Source organism: Sinocyclocheilus anshuiensis, unplaced genomic scaffold (assembly GCF_001515605.1).
Source record: "Sinocyclocheilus anshuiensis isolate Anshui unplaced genomic scaffold, SAMN03320099.WGS_v1.1 scaffold411, whole genome shotgun sequence".
NCBI classification, from domain to species: domain Eukaryota; kingdom Metazoa; phylum Chordata; class Actinopteri; order Cypriniformes; family Cyprinidae; genus Sinocyclocheilus; species Sinocyclocheilus anshuiensis.
Window position 1 is genome coordinate 847,441 of NW_015549608.1, and position 25,873 is coordinate 873,313.

At 40.4% G+C, this 25,873-nt stretch overlaps 1 protein-coding gene across 1 annotated transcript in view; it reads right to left on the reverse strand.

Annotated features, from left to right (window-relative positions):
* Positions 1-1,069: 1,069 nt before the first annotated feature.
* Positions 1,070-25,873, reverse strand: part of LOC107659075 (cyclin-dependent kinase 14-like) — a 97,658-nt gene continuing 72,854 nt past the window's right edge. Inside the window, exons 9-12 of the mRNA XM_016447889.1 lie at positions 14,990-15,053; positions 9,203-9,253; positions 7,205-7,253; positions 1,070-1,169 (exon numbers count right to left, since the gene is read on the reverse strand). Of these exons, the coding sequence (XP_016303375.1) occupies positions 1,070-1,169; positions 7,205-7,253; positions 9,203-9,253; positions 14,990-15,053 (264 nt within the window). The remainder of the gene's footprint in view (positions 1,170-7,204; positions 7,254-9,202; positions 9,254-14,989; positions 15,054-25,873) is intronic.

The following is a 25,873-nucleotide window of genomic DNA, read 5'->3' on the forward strand; positions in this document are numbered from 1 at the left end:
AAACTTTGCTAAAGTGATTGTTTTGAACAAGTATTAACTTACATTATTTAAAAAGGCCCCTCTTGCCACCTTATACATTTATAAGATTTTTAAACAAAATAAACAACAAACACAAAATTTGTTGCTCCATTAATGTTCAATACAACGTATATATTTTTTCTGGAATTATACATTTTAGGCGCGGTTTCTTAAGGTGGGCCTTTAGTTGTACCCTATACAATGAAAGTCAACACTTTTCACACTTGCACTACCGGTCAAAAGTTTAGAATAATTACGACTTTTTAATGTTTTTGAAAAAAGTCTCTTCTGCTCACCAAGACTACATGTATTTGATTAAAAATACAGTAAATACAGTACAAATTTTAAAATATTATTATAATTGTATATATTGTAAAATGTAATTTATTGCTGTGATCAAAGCTGAATCATTCTCATTTGCTTATTTTAAAGAAAAGACTATATTTATGCATCTATTCGATCAAAATAAATTCTACAACTCTTTTCAACATTGATAATAATCAGAAATGTTTCTCGAGCAGCAAATCAGCATATTAGAATGATTTCTGAAGATCATGTGACACTGAAGACTGGAGTAATGATGCTGAAAATACAGCTGCGCATCACAGAAATAAATTACAGTTTAACAGATATTCACATAGAAAACAGTTATTTTAAATTGTAATATATTTCACAATTTTTAGTGTATTTACTGTATTTTTAATCAAATAAATACAGCCATGAAGAAACTAAACTTCTTTCTTTGTGTACATGTATTCAAAATTCACTTAAATATTTGAAAAAAATCTCAAAACATTGATTCTTGATTCATGTTTTGATTGGACTACAAAGGTAATTTTACCCCAAAAATGTGATTAAAAAGCAAAATAAAGAATTAAACATGCTATTAGAAAAGGTCACATGAAGGCTATGTAGCAAACATGTTGATTGCATTCTGTTTTTAATCAACAGTATGCACTAAACAGTGTGCAGTATGCAGTAAAGCGCACACTAGTGCCACAGCAAACCCCAGCAGAGACTGTCAGACGTGTCGTACCTGTTTGGCTCCGGGTCAGTGTTTGCTGTTTGACATCGCTTTGCCGTGACTGTTGCTCTTACTGCACACCTGGATGCTGTCGCCAGACTCAGGCTGTAACTTAACGGTGGGAACGCTGAAGATTGAAGACACTGAAAAACAAGGACACATTCACTCCGTGAGTCTCCATGTAAAATCTTCTGTGGGAAAAGATGACGCAAAATATAACACCATCATGTGAAAGAAAGGGAGGTAAAACAATGACATTTTGATGATGATGATGACAAGAAAAATAGAGTTCAAAATTAGTAAATCTACAACTATCAAATTTAGAATTCCAGAAACATATGATGCACTTTTACAATATTTTTTAAAACAAAACTCTAATAATGAATAATGATTTTTTTTGTCATTTCTTTTTGTGAGAAGGGATTTAAAATAATACCTAGATTAGTAATTAATATATATGACGTCTATAGAAGCATACTTTCAGTTCACGTTATCATTCAAAATTAATTTTCATGACAGCTGTGCGGAGAGGAATAAATAAACCATATATTATAGCATTTCGTCACAAATTCATCAAAGCTCTTTCCACTGCATTATATACCAAACGCCACGACCCTGTAAAGCAGCTTTAAACACTGAGACTTTAGAAAGACCAAGAGAGATGTAGAGTATGTTGAAGGAAAATAAATAAATAAACAAATAATACATATACTTATATCACTGGACAAAAGATTTATGTTTTTGAAAGAAGTCTCTTCTGCTCATCAAGGCTGCATTTATCAAAATCAAAAATACAGTAAAAATGTTGAAATATTATTACAATTTAAAACAGCTGTTTTCTATGTGAATATATTGCAAAATGTAATTTATTCATGAGATGCAAAGCTGAATTTTCAGCAGCTCAAGATTTGCTGCTCAAGAAACATTTCTTATTATTGAAGATCATGTGACACTGAAGACTGAAGTAATGATGCTGAAAATTCAGCTTTGATCACAGAAATAAATTACAGTTTAACAGATATTCACTTAGAGTTATTTTAAATTGCAATAATATTTCACCATATTTCTGTTTTTACTGCATTTTTTATCAAATAAATGCAGCCTTGGTGAGCAGAAGAGACTTGTATATGTATAAGTATTAAAATCCACTATTTGAACTATTTGATATCAAATATTTGAAAACAGAAATGTATTTCTCAAAACATTGATTCTTGGTTTGTTTTTTCATTGGACTTGCCATATTATTACAATTTAAAACAGCTGTTTTCTATGTGAATATATTGCAAAATGTAATTTATTCATGAGATGCAAAGCTGAATTTTCAGCAGCTCAAGATTTGCTGCTCAAGAAACATTTCTTATTATTGAAGATCATGTGACACTGAAGACTGAAGTAATGATGCTGAAAATTCAGCTTTGATCACAGAAATAAATTACAGTTTAACAGATATTCACTTAGAGTTATTTTAAATTGCAATAATATTTCACCATATTTCTGTTTTTACTGCATTTTTTATCAAATAAATGCAGCCTTGGTGAGCAGAAGAGACTTGTATATGTATAAGTATTAAAATCCACTATTTGAACTATTTGATATCAAATATTTGAAAACAGAAATGTATTTCTCAAAACATTGATTCTTGGTTTGTTTTTTCATTGGACTTGCCAAAAGTTAATTTTACACAAAAAATGTGATTAAATTTATAATAAAATCTAAATAATACTATAAAATATAGAGAGATGTAGAGTATGTCAAAGGGAAATATATTTAATTAATTTGATTCATGTATTAGTGAATACAGGTGCAAGAGGTACAAATGGAAAAACTGACTTCGGAGTGTGTATATGTGTGTATATATATATTTACCTTTATCTTAACATTTATGGAGGAATAGGCTTTTCTACTGTAGGTGGTTTCTTACCGGCCCAAGAGATATGCCCAACAGTAAAAATGATGCTTGACTTAACAAACAGCACTAATAAAGACATAAAACCATAATAAATTAACACATCAGCGCTTGCACTAAATTTCATTTAATAAATGCCATAAATCCTGCTGCAATTGCTGTATCAATCAAAGCCCGAGCTGAAATGTTAATTACGGCCCGTCCTCCCCAGCAGCAGCCGCTTCTCTTTTGTGACTGAACTGCAAGCGTATATGAAACAACAGAATTAATTTTCCCTTCATTCTTCTGCTTCAAAAGCGGCGCTGCTCTGTGTGTGTGTGTGTGTGTGTGTGTCAGAGCTCCGCCTCCTCGCCGGAGCCCCACCCCCTCCCTCCTGCCAGCACGGCCTGCTGTGAGCTGATAACAGGATTAATTCAGCTGCCGCTCCTAATCTGGGAAATTAAAAACCTCATTCTCGCATTCAAATGACTCGCCCGACGCTTGTCTAACACGAACGCCTGTTTTCTGATGTGTAGGACTGAACGTGTCTGCGCTACAGCTGCGCTGCTTGCTAATGGAGGCCTGACAGCGTCCTGTATGGAGGTCTGACGTCTGGATTATGGATACATGTCATATCAGACAGGACAAAAGCCTTGAGCTACTCTAACAACTAAAACCAATCTGAAAGACCCCAATCATCAGCAGCCGCTCCATGTTTCTGTAGGTGTTCAACACAAACATGTGGAAGCTTATTTCCATAATGAAATAAAAAAAATAAAAAAAAAAGGTCAATGCAACATTTTATCTCACACTTCTGACTTTTTTTCAGTTCTGAGAATTGTGAGATATAAATTCGCAATTTCGAGAAAAAAGTCAGAATTGTGAGATATAAACTTAATGAAAAGGTCAGAATTATGAGACGAAAAAAAGGACAAAACTGCAAAATACAAACTCGGAATTCTGAGAAACAGTGTAACAATGTTTCGACACTATCTGAGCATCGATGTGTCAAAGAATGACAAAACACAGAAGGTTTACAGTGTTTCTACAGTAAATCTCTGGTTATCATTGATTCTTGAATCACTGTTTGATTGGACTGCCTACATTTAGTAATTGAAAAAAGCTAAATGAATAACTAAACATGCATTTAGCAGGTCACATGACGAATATGTAGCAAACGTCTGTTGAAATGTTGATTGCACACTGTTTTTAATCAATAGTATGCACTAAATACTGTGCAGTGTGCATACGAGTGTTTGGAGCGTCATGTGTCTTTACACCTTCTTCAGTATTTATCTTCAACTTTTCATCATGTTTAATAACATCACAATTTTTCATCAGATTAGCTTGACCAGTTTCTTTGTCTGTTTCTGTTCTTTTGTTTCTGCAGGACTCATTTGAAACATTGTAACAATCTGAAAAACGTGCATCGACCAATCAGAATCAAGAGTTCCACACTGCTGACAGTAACCACTTCCAGAGTATTTGGGTTTAGTAAATCAGGAAAGCATGTCAGTCTGCTGAAGCTCTTTCTGAAGAGCGTGACGAGGCAGAAACACATGAATCTGAGTGAATTAACATCTGAGCATCAGCATCACCACAATGAGCTCAAATTGAGCGGCGTTTGGTATTCAGCTCCAGACACATGTCTGTAAAACGGCACAGTATACACTGTACACTGCCTAGTGTTATACAGAACAACATGTGAAAGTTCATTTAGAAGCACATCTCATACACTGCGCTTATATAAAGGGCTTTAAACAGACATAATAATCAACTTCGACTGCATACTGCGCAGTAAACACTGCACACTGGATGCTATTTTAAAAATGTGAAAGTGTGCAACATGCAAGAGCAAGTTCAATTAAATACCACATTTCACACACAATGGGTATTTCATGGACTTTAAACAGTCATAATGAAAAGGAGAAATAAAGACAAGTAAAATAATGAAAGAACATTAATAAATAAGGGAATGAATGAATGAATAGTTTGATTTAATGGAGTGAAGAAAATATTAAATTGATTATTTAATGTTTAAACAGGATAACAATAATTAGGAAAATAAAAGAAAAAGTCATAAAGTAAAATATTTAAATAATAAACTAAATCTGATTTTAAAATGGAGTGAAACTACCATGAAATACCATGATTGTTTAATGCTTTAAACAGGCATAATAATAAATAGGAGAAATAAAGACAAACGTCTTATAGTAAAATAAAGAACATGAATGAATGAATAAATACAAGTTTGATAATTAATAATAATTAAATAATATAAAATATAAGAACATAAAATGAATGAATGAATAAAATGATAATTTTTCAAATGTATTGAAACAAATGAAAAAGATATATTATGTATATAAATGAAAGGACAGACGAAAGTAAAACAACAGTGTGATCATCAGCAACAGTACTGTCACATGACCTCACTGCACTGCATATTTCATTCAGAATCACGGCCAATTATCGTTCCAGCAGTAAAAACGGTTATTTTGTGTTTTTGATCCAATTTTGAATAAACATATTTTTTGGCTTTTTAAGTAAGCAATGCATCACAAAGAACATTGGTTGATATTACTTCCGGGTCACTCATCACACTGTAAATAGAAGGTCAAGTGCACTGCATTGCATTATGGGATGCAGTATTCTGTGCAGTGTGCTCTGCTTGCGTACTGCACATGCATCAGGTCACTGGAGTATTCCATGCATCATTTATGATATGAAACTATGGTAATATGTATGTAATTTATGCCGTATGGTAGAATATGGCAGGGTGTGATGAATGGCAGTGAGGCAGTGGTGTGATGTGCGTTCACTGACTGTCAGGCAGCTCCCAGAGTCTCGGGGGCAGATGGCTGAAGTACTCGTGATGAAGCGCCGCCTGGGCCGAGAGACGGTTCTTTGGGAAGCACTGGAGAAATCTATATATATATATACACTGCCATTCAAAAGTTTGGGATCAGTAAGAATTTTCATGTTTTTTTTAAAGAAGTCTCTTCTGCTCATCAAGGCTGCATTTATTTGATCAAAAATACAGAAAAAAAACAGTAATATTGTGAAATATTATTGCAATTTAAAATAAATGTTTTCTGTTTTAATATACTTTAAAACATAATTTATTTCTGTGATGCAAAGCCGAATTTTCATCAGCCACTACTCCTGTCAGAGTCACATGATCCTTCAGAAATCATTCTAATATGCTGATTTTGTGCTAAATTATTATTATTATCAATGTTGCAAAACAGTCTTTCTATTTCTGAAAGAAATGAATACTTTTATTCAGCAAAGATGTATTAAATTGATACAAAGTAACAGTAAAGACTTATATCGTTAAAAAATATTTCTATTTTGAATAAATGTTCTTTTAAACTTTTTATTCATCAAAGAATCCCGAAAAAAGTATCACAGGTTCCAAAACAATATTAAGTAGCAAAAACTGTTTCCAGCACTGATAATAAATCAGCATATTAGAATGATTTCTGAAGATCATGTGACATGTGTGAGGTTACGCTTTAAAGTCGCTGTGTGAGAGACGAGAGCGAGAGAAACACAAAGTTGTGCTCTTCCCTCGTCTCTTCTCTTGGGATTGGGAACGTTCAGCATTATTACGTAGCATCTATGATGTGCCGATGTGACAGACGAGTGTGACGATCCTTTTAAGGCAGGTGCAGCACTGTGCCAAACACTGCAAACATACAAACACGTAAACACACACCTGCACAAACACACAATCAGACAACCTAAAAATACAGACACATTTTTGTGTGTAATAGTATGAATACATGTACTTTTAAAATTCATTTGTCACACAAAAGGACTATTTAAGTGAACTGCAAACCTGCAATTCAGTCAATAATCTTACAGTGAAAGTATTACGCTGTAGAAATTAATGCGATGAGAATCGAATTTGATGAGAAAAGTTTGAGTTCATATGGAGATCTCTGAATTTTGATTATATTGCATTGATTCTGAGAACAGTTTGAGACATTGCCAAGATCTCTAGAGGAGACACATGTGAGATTACTGGGGTCTTTTCTGGAGAAACATCTGAGAAGGAACATCTGATTAAAGCAAAATTTCCATTTAACATCATTGCTGTCTAGGAGAAACAACTGAGATATTAAGATCATCTCAGTCGATTCTTGATAACAAATGGTGAAAAACCTACAATAAATAGTGACATTACAGCATCTAAAACACGTTGCCGTTTATACAAAACAAAAATCTGTCATTAAAAAAATATACAAAATAAAAATGTTGAGGTCACTTACTTATTCCAGGCTTGTCTGAGTTTCTTGGGACTGTAGACAGTGAATCGATCTGCAGGTGAAACACAGACAACAGATGAAGAACTCAAACTCATGATGCTGCAGTGAGATGATTCATAATCAAGACTGATATCATAAACAGTGGAAAACACACCTAACATACACTACATACTGAATACTACTGAGCTGCATCAGTGCATCACTGTACAGCACCAGTCAAACGTTTGGGGGCGGCAAGATTATTTAATGTTTCTGAAAGAAGTCTCTTCTGCTCATCAAGGCTGCATTTATGTGATCAGAAATACAGTAAAAATTTTGAAATATTATTATAATTTAAAATAGCTGTTTTCTCTGTGAATATCTGTTAAACTGTCATTTATTTCTGTGATCAAAGCTGAATTTTCAGCATCATTACTCCAGTCTTCAGTGTCACATGATCCTTCAGAAATCATTCTAATATGCTGATTTGCTGATTATTATCAATGCTGTAAACAGTTGTGATGCTTGATATTTTTGTGTCATCTTCACAGATGAACAGAAAGTTCAAAAGAACAGCATTTATTTGAAATAGAAATCTTTTGTAACATTATAAATGTCTTTACTCTCACTTTTGATCAATTTAATGCGTCCTTGTTGAATAAAAGCATTATTTATTTAATTAATTAAAATCTTTCTGATCCCAAAATTTTGAGCAGCAGATGTTAGTTACAGTATCAGTAGTATGTTAGTATGTTATTCTGAACTCAGTCTCTTTGTTCTAGATGTTGATTCATTAGTTTGACCTCCTGTGGACTGGATCAATACACACCGTCCGCTCGGGCATTCAGGTATGAAACGTGTAAGTACACACACACACACACACACACACACACATCACATCACATCACATTTCCAATCAATGCATCTTATTTAAAACCCAACAGCTCCATGACATGCAATTAAACACCCACAATTTACCTCTAACACTCCATCAACAGTGAGTGTTCATTAACAGCACAATGAAACAGCTTTTTTACCAGGGAGAAAACACTCTGATCTGCTCTCATACAGCATTATATGATATCTCAGCTGCTCATAGTGCAACAGTCCAGTAAACGCTGCCCTCTGCTGCTACAGCACTGAACTACACCAATGCAATTATTAACAGTTACTCCTTCATCAAGGCAAGACACTGCAGGCAAAACCACTGTTCTTTTCATTATTGCACAGCACAATTTTTAGATTTTTTCATATCATGTCTCTTCTTTCAGTCTAGTGGAAAGAAAACATCCAAAATACACATTAAAGTGTTTAATTTATCACACTCCATCTATTTGCGTCTGTAGATTTCAATTACTTACATATCTTTAAAGGCTGCGAGTTTCTTTTTTCAACTTCAGCAGCACTTACACCAGAATTTAACATTTTATTCCCATCTATATTCAGAAGGCTTTTACTGAGGGGTTTGTTCATACATCATTCACACTGATTTACATAACGCTCTACATCATAAAAATAACCTCTTTTCTCTTTACTGATTAAATGTAATGGGGATCCTACAGACTAACAGAGCAGAGATGGTGTTTAATGGAGATTCGCTGTCTGAAGGGTTCACCGGGACGTTCACGGCTGCAGTAATTCGCTTTTATTTAAGGTCACCGCATCTCATCGGCTCTCTGTCTCTGTGCTCTGATCTCACACCTAAGACCATTTGACCTTCATTAGCACAACGGTTTATTCCAGAACACAGGCTCATTAGGCGTCTGTCTCTCTCTGATGATGTCTTCGGCGCTCAGCAGAGGGCAGTGTGTCTTCACCGGATACGTTCAGACTGAAACACTAGTTCCCTAACAAAAGCTACTCTCGATGCTGCGTATCAAACGCTAATGAGAACATTCTTTGTTCGTCCGTTTGCGAAGCACGTGTGTCAAACACGCCAAGAATTGGCTTAAATAACCTCGGTGAGTTACGTAATTGATTACGTGCACCTGCAGGTTATAAATAGACGTGAAACGGACATACCTTCAGGTTTCTTTGTCTTCGAGACCGCTTTGTGTCTGTGTGTTGTCTCCTCTGTGTTGTTGAGAAAAGAAGAAAAGAAAAAAAAAGGAAATTAGATCATGTCTAGTGCATCGGTTAGGAGATGCTTGCCACCGTGTGCACAAGTTATCCTTGACGATGATCCACATGATTATTGTTTGGAGTGCCTCAGGGAAGAGCATGCTATTGCTGCTCTTGAGGACGCGGAGTGTGAGCACTGTGAGTCATTTCCTATCGGAGTGCTCCGCTCGAGGCTCGCTTTCTTTCGAGAGGGGCGAGCCTCGGCGTCCTCATTAAGATCGTGGGGCTCGCGCGTCAAGCTGGCTGAGAGACGAGGAGTGCGCGAGCCTCCTCTCTCTCTCGCGCTCTCCCCAGATCGCGAAGTCCCCGCCCCCGCTGCTGAGGCGCGCCCTGGCGCTTCTTCAGAGCGAGACGAGGACGCGGGTTCTCTTGCCTCCGGCGATATGGAGACCGAGAGCGCCACCTCTGAGCGCTCCTCGCGCGACGACAAAGCGTTTGGGGAGTTACTCGAGGTGGTGACTAACGCAGTGGCCAGGCTTAAGTTAGACTGGCCACAGAAGCAAGAGAACCCCAGGCACTCCAAATTAGACGACAGATTTTTGTCTGATGATCCTAACATCGATCTCTCCCCTTTTTCCCAGACCTCCATGAGGATTTGCCTCGTTCATGGAGTAAAGCCTTACTCCTCGTGTATCTTTGTACCCACGATGTCGATTTATTCAACTATCGTGGGTGCTAAGGCGCAGGTGTATGTGACGATGCCTCAGGTGGAGGAGACGCTCGCGGGCTATCTCTCCCCTGGGAGTTCGTCATCACTTAAGAAGCCAAACCTCCCCACCAAGCCTTGCAGAGTAACATCGTCGCTGGTGGGGAAGGCGTTTCAAGCAGCGGGTCAGGCTGGTGCTGCCCTGCACACCATGGTGGTTCTGCAGGCGTACCAGGCTGACCTGCTGAAAGACCTGTGCACGGACGGGAGTATTAGTGAGGAGGCGTTTTCAGAGCTGCGCCGAGCCACGGATCTGTCTCTTCGTGCGACCAAGCAGACGGCCCGTGCCATTGGCCGTTCTATGGCTGCGTTGGTTGCCACGGAGAGACACCTGTGGCTCAACCTCACGGGCATCAAGGATAGGGACAAAGTGTTCCTCCTTGATGCCCTGTGTCACCTTCTGGCCTATTTGGCAACTCCATGAATACGGTCGTCACTAGGCTCAGGGAGGCCAAGAGACACGCAGAAGCTTTTGATAAGTTTCTTCCCCGCCGTGCTCAGGCGTTAGGGCTGTCGGCCACCCAGCCCCGACCCAATCCGGTTTCTCTGCGGCGAGAGTCGCAGAAGCAGAGTGAGGTCCGCTTTCGGGGGCGAAGCTTACCAGTATCGGGTTCTTCCATTCGGCCTAGCTTTGTCACCCCGCACGTACACGAAATTCATGGATGCAGCAATGGCTCCTCTGCGACTCCAGGGCATCCGCATTTTAAATTACATAGACAACTGGCTGATTCTGGCTCAGTCTCAAGAGCTTGCGCTTCGACATCGGGATGTCGTCCTAGCTCATCTCGAATCTCTGGGGTTGAGACTCAATGCCAAGAAAAGCGTTCTCTCTCCTGCCCAGAGGACTACGTATTTGGGGGTTGTATGGGATTCGATCACGATGCAGGCACAGCTGTCTCCTGCACGTGTCGAATCCATTCGAAATGCCCTAAAGAACATCAAGCTAGGCCAGAGAATTACTGTTCATTACCTTCAGAGGGTTCTAGGTCTCATGGCAGCTGCATCCACGGTGATACCTTTGGGCCTCCTGCACATGAGATTGTTTCAGTTGTGGCTCAGAGCCAGGGGATTTCATCCAAGGGCCAATCCCCAGAGGCAAATAAGGGTTACGCGCCAGGGGCTTCGTACCCTTTCTATGTGGTTCAGACCCCGGTTTCTGACTTTAGGTCCCACTCTAGGTCCGTGTTAGACGCTTCCCTCACGGGTTGGGGTACGGTCTTGGATGGCCGTCCAGCACAAGGGATCTGGAGAGGTCATCTTCTCGGCTGGCACATCAATTGCCTCGAAATGATGGCTCTATTTCGGGCCCTGAAATACTTCCTCCAGCAGTTAAGAGGCTACCATGTCCTAGTGCGGGTGGACAACACAGCGGTAGTCTCTTACATAAATCACCAGGGTGGACTGCGTTCGCGCCGCCTGAACAGGCTAGCGCAGCAGGTTCTGCTTTGGGCACAGGACAAGTTTCTGTCCCTCAGGGAGATTTACATCCCCAGGCATATGAATATGGGAGCAGACTTGCTGTCCAGACATGCTGTGACACACGGGGAATGGAAACTCCACCCCGAAGTAGTCGGTCAAATCTGGGAAAGATTTTACGAAGCAAAGGTGGACCTCTTTGCTTCACAGGAGACGGCACAATGTCCCCTCTACTTCTCACTGACTCCTCCAGCTCCCCTGGGTCTGGACGCCATGGCCCATACGTGGCCCAGACAGGGTCTTTACGCATTTCCCCTGATCGCTCTGCTCCCGGGAGTCCTGGCCAAGGTCCGTCAACAGGGGTCTCGCCTCTTACTGATAGCGCCCCGTTGGCCGACCAGAGTATGGTTCTCAGATCTAATATCCCTCCTCGATGGCTCGCCATGGGCGATTCCGGTCAGGAGAGATCTCCTATCTCAGGCACAGGGGACGGTATTTCATCCCCGGCCCGAGCTCTGGAACCTTCATGTCTGGCACCTGAGGGGGACCAACTAAGAGATGCTGGGCTTCCAGCCGACGTAGTAGAGACTATTCTAAGTGCTAGGGCTCCCTCCACTAGAAGAAGTTATGCCTTCAAATGGCACATTTTCGAGAATTGGTGTATGGCACACCATGTAGACCCAGTTCACTGCTAAGTTGTTTCAGTGCTGGAGTTCCTGCAAGAGAAATTGTCCTCAGGCACATGTCCTGGTACTCTCAGAGTCTATGTGGCCGCCATTTCGGCTTGCCATGTTCTGACTGATGGGGTTTCTGTGGGAAGGCACCCTCTAGTTGCCTGCTTCATTCGGGGAGCTAAGCGGTTAAGGCCGCCCACGAGAGCGACAGTCCCTTCATGGGACTTAGCTTGTGCTCGAGGGTCTGGTCGGGACCCCTTTCGAACCACTAGAGTCAGCACCTGTCAGGTTTCTGACCCTAAAGATGGTTTTTCTAATGGCTATTACTTCTCTGAAGAGAATTGGGGATTTGCAGGCTCTGTCAGTAGCGCCATCCTGCCTAGACTTTGCCCCTGGGCTGGTCAAAGCTATTTTGCATCCTCACCCTAATTATCTTCCGAAAGTTCCATTCTTGACCATACATCCGGTCGTTCTTGAAGCCATCTGCCCTCCGCCGTTCACGAAAACGGAGCAGGAAAGACTTCACTTACTGTGTCCAGTACATGCTCTTCAGATTTACGTCCACCGCACCAGCCAGTGGCGTAAGTCGGAGCAGCTTTTCATATGCTATGGGGGCCGCAACCGGGGGGCAGCTGCCACGAAGCAAACTATGTCACATTGGGTGAGGGATGCAATTGCCCTAGCCTATGAGGTGCATGGTCAAGCTTTGCCTCTAGGAGTTAGGGCCCATTCGACCAGGGGGGTTGCATCTTCTACGGTTTTGGCAAGTGTTCCCTTGCAGCAAGTGTGTGATGCGGCAGGTTGGTCCTCTCCGCACACATTTGTCAGATTCTATAGTCTGGATGTCCATGCTACTCCGGGCTCGCATGTCCTTGAGTCAACATCCCATAGGCATGTCTGAGACCTATTTCAATGTTTGTGCGCACACACTACACAACCTTGGGGGGTCCAGGCACTTCCGGTGCGGCGGCGTTGGTATTCTCGTTCCCATTAGTGTTTGATACGCAGCATCAAGAGTACCTTTTGTTAGAGAACATCTCGGGTTACTTGACTGAAACCCTGTTCCCTGAAAAAGCGGGAATGAGATGCTGTGCCTCAATGCCGCACTGTAGACGTGCCTGGGCGTCTCTTCAGACAAAGCGTAACCTGAAGGTATGTCCGTTTCACGTCTATTTATAACCTGCAGGTGCACGTAATCAATTACGTAACTCACCAAGGTTATTTAAGCCAATTCTTGGTGTGTTTGACACACGTGCTTCACAACCGGTCGAACAAAAAATGTTCGCATTAGCGTTTAATACGCAGCATCTCGTTCCCGCTTTTTCAGGGAACAGGGTTACAGTCAAGTAACCCGAGACGTACACTGTAAAGTACATACTGAGCTGCATATACACTGCACCAGGATGCATGAAGCTGCTGTCATGTTTAACTCAGCAAAAAAATATAATTTCTATAATATATATTTGTATATGACATACTGCAAATTTATATATATAAAGATTTTTTTTGCATTTTTGTGTAATGTTGTATCAAAAACGTCTGGCAGTCTGATCAAATAATGCCAAAGGCTGAATTCAGAATAGTATACTAGCATACTAGTTTTACTATCATATAAAGATATCTCAGAGCTAGTAATAGTATGTAAGCATGCTTTTACAAAGTTCTGAATAACATGCAATCAATCATATGCTACTTTAACCATTTCTGCAGATATAGAGTGCAGCATGCAAATGTTCTGTATGCATGGGATAAACAGACGATTGTTCAAATATGCATTAAAACAACAGATTCTGTAACCCATAATCCAATGTGTTTGACCTTCATGCTTTTACAAAGTTATGAATAACATGCAATCAATCATATGCTACTTTAACCATTTCTGCAGATATAGAGTGCAGCATGCAAATGTTCTGTATGCATGGGATAAACAGACGATTGTTCAAATATGCATTAAAACAACAGATTCTGTAACCCATAATCCAATGTTTGACCTTTAGTGTGATAAACAATGCTATTTTTGTCTTATTTATTTACTATTACACTATCTATTAATATTTTTAATTCGTTTTTATTTTTTATATTTTCAGTTTTCACTTTAATTTTAGTAATTTTATTGCTTGTGTCATTTATTTCTAATTCTTTATTTTATTTAATTTTCATTTAATTTATTTTAATATTTATTTCAATTTTAGTTTTAGTCTTTGTAGTACTTTTAAGCACTAATATGTTAAGTTCAACTATTTCTTGTAATATTTAGATTTTATTACAGCTTTATTTAATTTACCAAAAACATTTTTTATTAGCTTTTTGTTAATAATAACACACTGTACATTACAATGTACATTCTGTTCATTTTTCACCTGTTGCATGTTTATATAATTTGCCTAATTTAATAAAAAAGTGCAGTAATCTCGGCTCACAATATTCTGAAGCCGTATTCTGTGTTTAAGGCAATCAATTTTTGCATCTCAAAATAGGTCCGATTCGGCATCAATGACGATCAGTCGAGAGAACCAATGATGCTTCATGTCAGTGATATCAAACCTGAAGCAATGCATCTTGGGATGCCACAACTTCATTCTATTCATCACACATGCTATCATATGATGTGCAATATAACGCACGAGCGGACAGGAGAGTTTTGCAGTTTTTTTGCAGTTAACCAAAAGTAATTGCAAAAAATACTTTTAGAAGTAGCAACGATTTCTTTTACAGTCTCTAGTGCTCATATGTGTGTTGTTGAGTGAGATCTGTGTGTGTGAGTGTTAATGAGCTCCCAGAGCTCATCTGCTGGCACACGTCTCGCCTCCAGGAGGATGAGGGACATACGGGACGCTTTCTCAAGGGCGCGTCAGTGTGTGTCATTTACAGTCAGATGAACAGGACGTTTACCTGGTTTGAAATGCGGGAGTGAGTGAACACCTGGCCACGTCTCCTCCGACGGCGTCCCCAAAACCTGCACAGCAACACAGAGAGAAAACACTCAGTCCTTCACAGAGAAAACAGCTGAAGGGCAGCGCAAAGACAGTGTCTGATCGATCTCAGAGGAATACATCACTCCGCTGGACACCAGCAGGCCACGACGCTTCATTCACATGGGTTTATTATGCACAAGAGCGTGTGTGTGTGTGTTTAGAGCAGCAGTGCTGGCTGACAGCAGGAGCTTTTTGAAGTCTGAAGCTTGTAAAGAGAAGGACTCGATTAAACACACACTGTAATTACAGCCGTCAGATTCGATGAGCCGAACCGCTGAGACGAGCCAGAACCTCCTCAATATGTGTGTGTGTGTGTGTGTGTGTACCTGGTATTCCCTACGTTATGAGGACCAAATGTCCCCACAAAAATAGTAATACCAGTAAATTTAGGAAGCCATGAGGAAACAAGCTTAAAAATCAACCAGAATTAAGTTTTTTGAAAATGTAAAAATGCCTGTAGTTTTGTGTGAAGGGTAGGTTTAGGGTAAGGGGATGGAAAATACAGTCTGGACAGTAGAAAAACCATTATGAGCCCCCGTAAAACATGGAAACCATGGAAAAGTGTGTGTGTGTGTGTGTGTGTGTGTGTGTACGTGGGAAGACTGAAGCACCACTCCATTTAAAAAACAGATCAGTGTGATCATGAAGGAACTGTAAATCTGGACAATTTTCAGTCCTGCAGTACAGGAGTAGTAATTAGGATGCAGCATTACTGCAGTTTTTAAGACCCGCTTGTTGTCCCGCTTCTCTTGTATTCTTTGAGTGTTTGTCTGAGACTGACTTCTAGTAGAACAGGTGATAGACTGTGGAGACAGACTGATGAGACTGTCGCAGCAGGGAGAGGACGCTGACACTTACTGTTCGCCGCTTCTCTACCGCTTTCTCTGTCGCTCACTTTTTTAGGTTTTTGCTTTTTTGTACAGACTGTTACTAAAATTAAAGGCTATTGTCATCGTTGGTCATTCTCTGTTTGTCAGTGGGAGAATACCTGGATCTCTCTGTCGTTCAGTGCTGCTACTGCGAGGTATACTCTCTGGGCAGCCACTTAGCTGTTCCGGTGTGGTGACTCTTGTACCTCATTGCCATGTTATGGTCCAGTTTTTCGCTGTGCTTGACAGTTTTGATCATCTCTGTTTGGTTAGCTTCAGCCGAACTCTTTCGGTGACCGGCATGAGGCTCAAGTATTCCATCCCACAGCTGCTGAATCTCAACAACCACACCACTCCAACGTGTATTGCAGCCATTAAAGAACTTGGATTCCTGCACCGACCGCGATACATCCACAGAAGTTCCTGTCGAAAGTTTGTTTACCATTAGCCTGGCCGCTCTGCTTCGGCCATTCCATCTATCTGGACCGATGTCTCACGTTTGCCATGTCATCAGAGCAATACTGCTCTCGGTGTTAGTAAGACGGGCATCACCGCGAGATTTCCACATGCTAAGCTGGACTGTATAGGAAACACTGTGAGATCTTTGTACACCAAGCAGGATAGAAAACGTAAAGTGGATTCCTATAACTATTTAACGCACAATCCCTTTCAAATAAGTCATCCTTCATACAAGACCATATCATGGAAAAGGGTTTAGACTTTATGTGCATAACAGAAACATGGCATCAGCCAGAGGTCTACTCAGCATTAAATGAAGTCTGTCCCCCCAGCTACAGCTATCTGGAGAAAGCCTATATTACTGGTCGTGGTGGCGGCCTAGCTGTAATATACTGACAGAAATTGGAGCTATGCCCCCTCCCTTTGCCTACACTGTCCTCATTTGAATGTCTTGCATTTAAATGTAAACCTCCTTTCCCTATGACAATACTTCTCATCTACTGGCCCCCCAAACAACACGTTGATGTTCCCACACATTCTAGGGGACACACATTGGACTTGGTCAGCTCAAATTCCGCCCCCATTAGTAACCTCCTGGTGTATGATTTGGGTGTGTCTTACCATGAGGACATTTCAATGGAGTTGCTAATCCCTTTTTCCCATAATAAAGAAAAGCGTCAAATATGCTTCAGGAATTTGAAAAAGATCAATTTGGATACCTTAACTATAGATCTTCAGCATCTCTCCTCTGCTGATTTCTCTTCTGTCACTGAGTCGGCTGACTTCTACAATAGATCTCTAAGCAGTCTCCTAGATTTCCATGCCCGTCAGAACTAGAACAGTCCCCTTCTTCCATTCAGCCCTGTGGTTTAACTGTGAACTGTGGAAGATGAAGACAGCTGGACGTGTCCTTGAGCTGCGCCTAAAGGTCACAGGACTCACTGTTTACAGGCAGGCCTACAGAAAGCATCAGAAGGCCTATGCAAAGTTCTTTAGAGATGCAAGGTCACAGTTCTATTCTAATATAATTAACAATAGCCCTGGAAACTCCAAGCAATTTTTCTCTACAATAAATTACATCCTTAAAGCGCAAGCTCACTCTCACTTATAAGCTGCAGAGGAGAGATGCAACAACTTTATCACTTTTTTCAGGAAAAAAGTAGACACCATTCGCTCCTCTCAGTTCCTCTGTCCTGCCTGTCCCAACTGCCGATTCACAGCCTGGGACTCCCCTACCTCTCTGCTGTTTCTCTGACATCTCATAGCGAGAGGTTGAGGACATAATCAGAAAGATGAAACCGTCCACCTGCGCCCTGGACCCTGGACCCTTTTCCTACAGCCATGGTGAAATCTAAACTTTGTGTCATAAGTCCCTTGATTACTAAGGTTATCAATCACTCGCTCCAGGCTGGCCATGTTCCACCTACACTGAAAACTGCTGTCATCAGGCCACACCAGAAGTCCTTGCCAACTACAGGCCCATCTCTAACCTTCCATTCCTTTCTAAAGTGCTGGAAAAAGTAGTTGCTGCACAACTTCTGGTCCATTTAAAACTAAACAACCTGTTTGAGAAATTCCAGTCTGGTTTCCGCTCTAGCCACACCACGGAAACAGCTCTGGTCAGGGTCACAAATGTGTCCGTGCTGTCTGTGGTGTCCCTCAAGGCTCAGTGCTTGTCCCCATCCTGTTTATGGCCTACCTAACTTAAAATGGTTACAGTTACTGACAACAGTGTGCTACACACACAATTTAAGTATCTTTGGAAAGACGGCACTTTAGGCTTTACTATTCATCATCCAGAGTTGATAACGCTCAAAAAGATAAAAAGTTATAGACACTGAAGTGCCTTGAAAAAAATTGTACCACACTGAATGTTTGAAGAGCGAGAAAAAAAAGAATTAGCTTTGTATGTCAAGTAAATACTCTGATTGCCAGACATACAGCATTCACACTGATTGCTGTTCATACAGTCAGTAATCACATGCTGATGGCCGGTCATACAGATGGTAATCATACAGATGGCCGGCCATATATTCAATAATCACACTCTAATGGCCGTTCATATAGACCGCATTCACACTGATAGCTGTCATACAGACAGTAATCACACACTGATGTTCGGTCATACAGATGATAATCATGCAGATACAGCCACATTCCCCACAAAAAACACACACATATATGAAAAATGTTGAAGAAGAAGAATTTGTGCAAAAAGCCGATCGCTAAGTTACGCCCCAACAGATGACAGGTGCGTCACAGCATGCATCACGAGCAGTCACAAAAGAGCGCCAGAATTCAAATAAACAAGATTCCACATATCTTTGACTTTTTTTAGTGGATGGTCTCATTCTGTTTGTGACACTTGTATGCTACAAAACCATGTTGTTTTTTACTACCAAGACGCAGTTTTTTGAGCGTAAGTTACTCCATAACGGATACAAACAATAACTCTCCCCAAAGAAATGTGACGTAAACAAAAGAATAACCATCCATATTACAACGTTATTGTTTCATTAGACTAAAAGTGCTCTATGGGATGTTGTTCAGTGGAACCTTGCCTTTCTAACTAAACCGGGATTTACAGCAGGATGTGCTTGTGACTCGTTATTGCGATGAAACTGGTACATACTTCGTTTTTATTATGCATGATTTGATGTGTACTGCTTACACATATTTAGCAAATACATTCCTCGTAAGCTTTCCATTGAAAAACAGCGATCTACCGTCGATGCTTGAGGCTTAGACCTTTAGAATGATATATAGTTTGTCAAGATTAGGTTAGTCTACACTTGTCCACGCCTTTGTCTCCTCTAGGCTGGATTACAGTAATGCGATCCTCATCGGGATCCCTGGCAAAAGCCTACAGAAATTGCAGTACATTCAGAACAGTGCTGCTAGGATCCTGATGAGGGTACGCAAATACGACCAATCACCCCCATTCTCAAATCACTTCACTGGTTTCCTATTTCATTCAGGATTGCTTATAAGGTCTCCCTCCTTACCCATCAGTACATACATGGCTTCGTACTATGGGAAATCGGGCTTTCTGCTCAGCTGCTCCGAGCTTGCGGAATGCTCTCCCTGACCTTCTGAGGACTCCACAGACTGTGGATGCTTTTAAATGCGGCCTCAAAACCTACCTTTTTAGCAGAGCCTTTGATTGATTCCTAACATTTCTTTTTTGTTTTAATCTGTAGCACTTTGGGATTCTGTTCGAATATAAAGTGTGTTACAAATAAAATGTATTATTATTAACAGGGGTAGGCAAGTTCGGTCCTAGAGAGCCGCTGTCCTGCAGAGTTTAGCTCCAACCTAACTCACCTGCCTATAGCCTTAGTAATCTTGAAGACACTGATTAGCTTGTTCAGGTGTGTTTGTTTAAGGTTGGAGCTAAACTCTGCAGGACAGTGACTCTCAAGGACTGAACTTGCCTACCCCTGTAGTAGGCATTTCATTATCAGGGTTCCCCAATCCTAGTCCAGGAGAGTCACTTTACCACAGAGTTTAGTTTGATCTGAATTAAATGCACCTGAATCAACTAGTCAGTCTTTGCATTTACTTTAATAACAGCCAGGTGTGTCGAACCTAAACTAAGGTGTGTCGAAACTAAACTCAGTAGGAATGAGGCTCTACAGGAGAAGGAATGAGGAAGGTGCTTCAGAGACTCAAAGACAAACCTGTTTTATACACGTCACTCAAACATAGAACCAGGAAAGTATTTAAACTCATCAGTTCAAGGAAAGAGAAACTGAAGTGTAGTTGAGCTGTTGTGTGTAAAATGGCAGGAGCCAGAATTTCGGTGGATCAGAATGAGTTCATGTGTGCAGTGTGTCTGGATCTCCTGAAGGATCCGGTGACCATCCAGTGTGGACACAGTTATTGTAAGAGCTGTATTACAGGCTGCTGGGATCAGGAGGATCAGATGAGAGTCTAGCTGACTGTTACGCTGGAGCTAGAGATGTGCAGTGTGACGTCTGTACTGGGAGAAAATACAAAGCCATCAAGTCCTGTCTGGTGTGTCTGAACTCTTACTGTCAGAATCACCTCGAACAACATGAGAGTTGGTTTAAAGGAAAGAGACACAATTTGACTGAAGCCACTGGACGACTGCATGAGATGATCTGCCAGAAACATGAGAAGCTCCTTGAGGTTTTCTGTCGCACTGACCAGAAATTTATATGTGTGCTGTGTTCGATGGATGAACATAAAAACCACAACACTGTATCAGCTGCAGCACAGAGGACAGAGAAACGGGTATCACAGCATTCACACTGTACATGGCAGCAGAAATGAACAGCAGTTTCACCGTTTGCTGAAACTGCACCAGAAACCTTTATCAACACAATCTTTCACTAAATAGGCTTTGATTAAACAACATAAAATAATGAATTGAACTATTCACCCGCATAAGGCAAACTCTGCTACACAGCAGAAACACTGTCACTGTGAAGCACTACGTCAAATTCACTTTTATAATACTTACGCTTGCAGTACGAGACACTCCTTATCATTCATGATATTTCATGTATGATGATTGTAACCAATCATCACTTCATGAGTTTGATCCTACAGCCATTAGTTATCAGTCCTACGTTTACTGGATTCATCTGTTCACATGATGATTTAGTGCCAGTATTTTTCTGTGACATTTACTATCATCTGTTTGTCCTGCAGAAGCAGCTGAAGGAGACGCAGAAGACGTTCCAGCAGAGAATCCAGAAGAGAGAGAAAGATCTTCAGCAGCTGAGAGAGGCTGTGGAGTCCTAGAAGAACAGAATCATAGTGGACTTGAACGAGATCCTGCTGTGACAGGAGACTCACAGAGAAACATTTTGTGAGTCTTATTATATAATCATCAGTCAGACTCTCATCTGATCATCTTCTTTTGAAAGAGACTCCACTTACAAATGGCTTTCAGCTCTGGAAATCTCTTAGGATTCATTTCTCTGAGCTCTTTCTTCTGGAAGATATATTTAGCTGTCAAACACCACTAGCGCCACCAACAGTTCAAAACTTCACTAACATTTCATCAAAATTGGATCAGGTGATTATCAAACTTGATCATTTTTATTAAATTTTTTTTTATGAGTTTGACCATGAAGATCCCAAACATGAAGTGAAGTTGGGATCACTTGGAAATCACATATAGTTTTAGTTTTAGTGGCAAATACTAGAATCTGTAGCTCTAATGTGATATAATGAATATGAGAAGAATGAAGCTGATGCTGTGAAAGTGCTGGATTAAATTTGCACAGGATATCTGGTCATCTGTACTGAGACACTGATAATACACTGAACATGAAGAGTTCAGCTACATGAAACGATCAAACATTCATAATTCCTGATTCTGATGTGTTTTTTTCTCCATCAGATTCCCATCAGCTCACTCTGGATCTGAACACAGTGAATAATTACCTTCGTCTGTCTGAGAGCGACAGAGTGATTACATTCACTTATACAGATCAGTCGTATCCTGATCATCCAGAAAGATTTGATGGATTGAATTCTCAGGTGTTGTGTAGAGACAGTGTGTGTGGACGCTGTTACTGGGAGCTGGAGTGGAGTGGAGATACATCCAGTTCCTGCAGGTAACAGAGATCTAGAAGCTCTAGTCTAGAAACATTCATTTCGTTTTGCACGCTGAACATGGAAATATAAACAAGACATTTAAACACTTTGCAGCCGAGTATCTCTTGCTTGTTTCAGAAACCAACAAGTTGATACGCCAATAGACGTGTAGGTCATGAGTGAATGATTGGGATCACTTGGAAATCACGTATAGTTTATTTTAAGTGTCAAATACTAGAATCTGTATATCTGCTCTAATGTGATATAATGAATATGAGGAGAATGAAGCTGATGCTGTGAAAGTGCTGGATTGAGGGGAGTTACTAAAGATCAGTGAAGTCAACAAATCTGATGTTCCTGCAGGTTATTGGATGAGTTTTGATTTCTGTTTTCTGTAGAGTTTCCAGTCTCTCTCAGCACCTCCTGAATCTACAGACGTAAATGACGCTGTTACTGGGAGCTGGAGTGGAGTGGAGATATTGGTGTGTTAATATCAGTGTCATATAAGAGCATCAGCAGGAAGGGACGGGGTGTTGAGCGTTTGTTTGGATCTAATGATCAGTCCTGGAGTTTGTTCTGCTCTCCCTTCAGTTTCTCATTCTGGCACAATAACATACACACTGATCTCTCTGTAGAGTCCATCAACAGTAGAATAGGAGTGTTTGTGGATCACAGTGCAGGAACTCTGTCCTTCTACAGCGTCTCTGACACAATGAGCCTCATTCACACAGTCCAGACCACATTCACTCAGCCACTCTATCCTGGGTTTACTCTTTATTCTTCTGGATCATCAGTGAAACTGTTGATGAATTAGAATAGACTGACGAAAGATTCTACCCATAATGCTTTGAGCTGCATGATAAATCAGTAACAGTGATATGTTATAGAGTCTCTTCATGACATTAATACTGCAACTGAAATTCTGTCACTGAAATAACATGTCTGAATAAATGTGTGTAATAAATCCTCATATAGACAGATCAGTGTGTGTGTGTGTATGTATGTGTGATTGTTTTTATGGTGGGGTCCTCAGCATGTTAGCACACTCACATAGTGGGGACCAAACAAATAGCACTGGGTTTACTCTTTATTCTTCTGGATCATCAGTGAAACTGTTGATGAATTAGAATAGACTGACGAAAGATTCTACCCATAATGCTTTGAGCTGCATGATAAATCAGTAACAGTGAGATGTTATAGAGTCTCTAATGTCATGAAGAGAAAAGAAAAGGCCCTTTCACACGGGACATGGCAAGCGGTGGAATCGCCGCTCGGCTGCCGCTTTCTCTTATAGTGGAAGCATTTTGTGCAGTTAAGGCGGTGGTCGCATTGTGGTTTCGGAGCGGACGTTGCCATAGTTACAGCTGTCAACATCACCTTTGTATTTACTAAAAACTAAATAAAACATAACGGAAATTTGTGTTTGTGTCATTCTGCCATTAATTGTTGTCATTATTTACCTTTTTTTTCGTTCGGCACAAGTGAAGTTGTTTTTGATGATTTGCCTAAAGAGCATACCTGTGAGGTTACGATTGAATGAAATATAATTTTATTTACGTCTCTGTATGAGATTTTAGATGGGTCATACAGTTCTGGGAAATCTATTACACTTAAAACAATCTTCTCCTCTATTTTTCCAATAGGCAGTTCAGTTAAATGTTCACTGATTGGTTGAAACCGACGTGGCTGCCGCTCACAAAAAGATAAAATATTTGTATCTTTGGCGGTGCCTGCCGCGAAGCGTCGTGCCCGTGGAAGCGGCAAGATTTTGGGTGCACGAACACCGCTTGCGCTCCGCGCCACCAGCGAAACCGCCCGCGTTTTGCCGCTTTCCGCATGTCTCCCACTAAGAATGAAGTAGACACTCGCGACTGCCGCGTACCGTGTGAAAGGGCCTTAATACTGCAGCTGAACTTCTGTCAGTGAAATAACATGTCAGAATAAATGTGTGTAATAAATCCTCATACAGACAGTAAGATCAGTGTGTGTGTGAGTCCTGCTGAGTGACCATGTGTTTCTGTGCTTTTCTCAACCTCTATTTGTGTTGATTGAAATCAGTCATTTAGTTTTTAATGTACTGTCACATTAGTTATTTTTATTATTACTATCAAAATTATCTTTCAATTCAAATGATCAGTCAATAAATAATTTTATTTTTTTCATAAATCATTCTTCACCTTATGTAGCCCAGGCCCTTTTCACTGTTTTGTGTTCTTTTGTCTTCCAGTGTCATGAGTTGCTGTTTTTATTGCCATACATTTAATTGTTAATCATGGTGTGACGGTGTCATCACAAAATAAATAAATCATCTATTCAACTCTTCTGAATTCATCATTTGTTCAGCATCAGTAATATCTTTCATCACCAGTAATATTTTAACAGTGAGTATTAATCATCATTCATTCTCATTGTTAATGTCAACCTATTCATAACTTTAAATTCATGCAGCATTAGTAAATATGTCTGTAGTTCCAGTCATTCGGTTAGTTTATTAGGTGATAACGTTCATTTTGGTACGATGGCGGCGACCAAGTGGCAAGCAGTATCTCGCCGAGCTCCCTCAGAAGAGTCACGCAGCGTTTCTATTGTTTTACCCGCGTAGAAAGTTATGTCCGTTGGCATTTATAATTGGTATTCTGGACAATTGGTAAATTCGCATCCAACAGCCGCACCACCAGCACTGGCGCCCCTCAGGGGTGTGTTCTCTCCCCACTGCTCTTCTCCCTCTACACCAACAACTGCACCTCTAAAGACCCCTCTGTCAAGCTCCTGAAGTTTGCAGATGACACTACAGTCATCGGTCTCATCCAGGACGGAGACGAGTCTGCTTACAGACAGGAGGTTAAAGAGCTTGCTGTCTGGTGCAGTCTTAACAACCTGGAGCTGAACACACTCAAAACAGTGGAGATGATTGTGGACTTCAGGAGGAACCTCTCTGCACTCCCCCCACTCACCATCATGAACAGCTCTGTGGCTGCAGTAGAGTCATTCAGATTCCTGGGAACCACCATCTCTCAGCACAATAACCTTATACTTACTTATCACCCTAAATCCTAGTACATCGTTACAACTTATTTTTTGTTTTATTTTATTCTATTCTTATTCTATCTATAGCACACCTGCACATACACTTTATTCTTTTTTTGTGGTTTATTTATATTTATGCATGTGTATTTTATTCACATCTTATTTTAATTATCTGTGTGTTGTTGTCGTCTCTGTGTACTGGAAGCTTGTGACACTATAACAAATTTATTGTATGTGCAAACATACTTGGCAATAAAGCTCTTTCTGACTTCTGACTGTACGTTTCCTTGACTTAGACTTGACCTGACTTTAATTTTGACTAAACGACAGTAACTCTATCTGGCACCCCAGCATTAAAAAAAGAAGAAAAAAATCTTCAACAAAGAGTAGGAAATGTTACAGTGGAATTAGTATTTTTAGGTTACAGCTTATTCATATTTTTTTCTATTATAAATCAGTGGTTAAAATGTGTAAATTACATGAAATTTAAAGCTGCTGAAATTTAGTGTGTGTGTGTGTGAGTGAGTAAGTGAGTGAGTTTGTGAGTGTGTGTGTACTTGGTACTGCCTATGTTATGAGGACCAATTGTCCCCACAAGGATAGTAATACCAGTAATTTTTTGTGGGTTTTTTTTGTTCCCCTTGATGAATCAAGCTTATTAATCATACAGAATGATTTTTTTCAATCTAAAAATGGCTGTAGTTTTGTGTGAGGGGTAGGTTTAGGGTAAGGGGATAGAAAATACAGTAGAAAAACCATTACGCCTATGGAGAGTCCCCATAAACCATAAAAACAAACCTCAAGTCTCAAGTCTCAAGTCTGCTTTATTGTCAATTCTTCCACATGTACAGCACATACACACAGAGCTGTGTGTG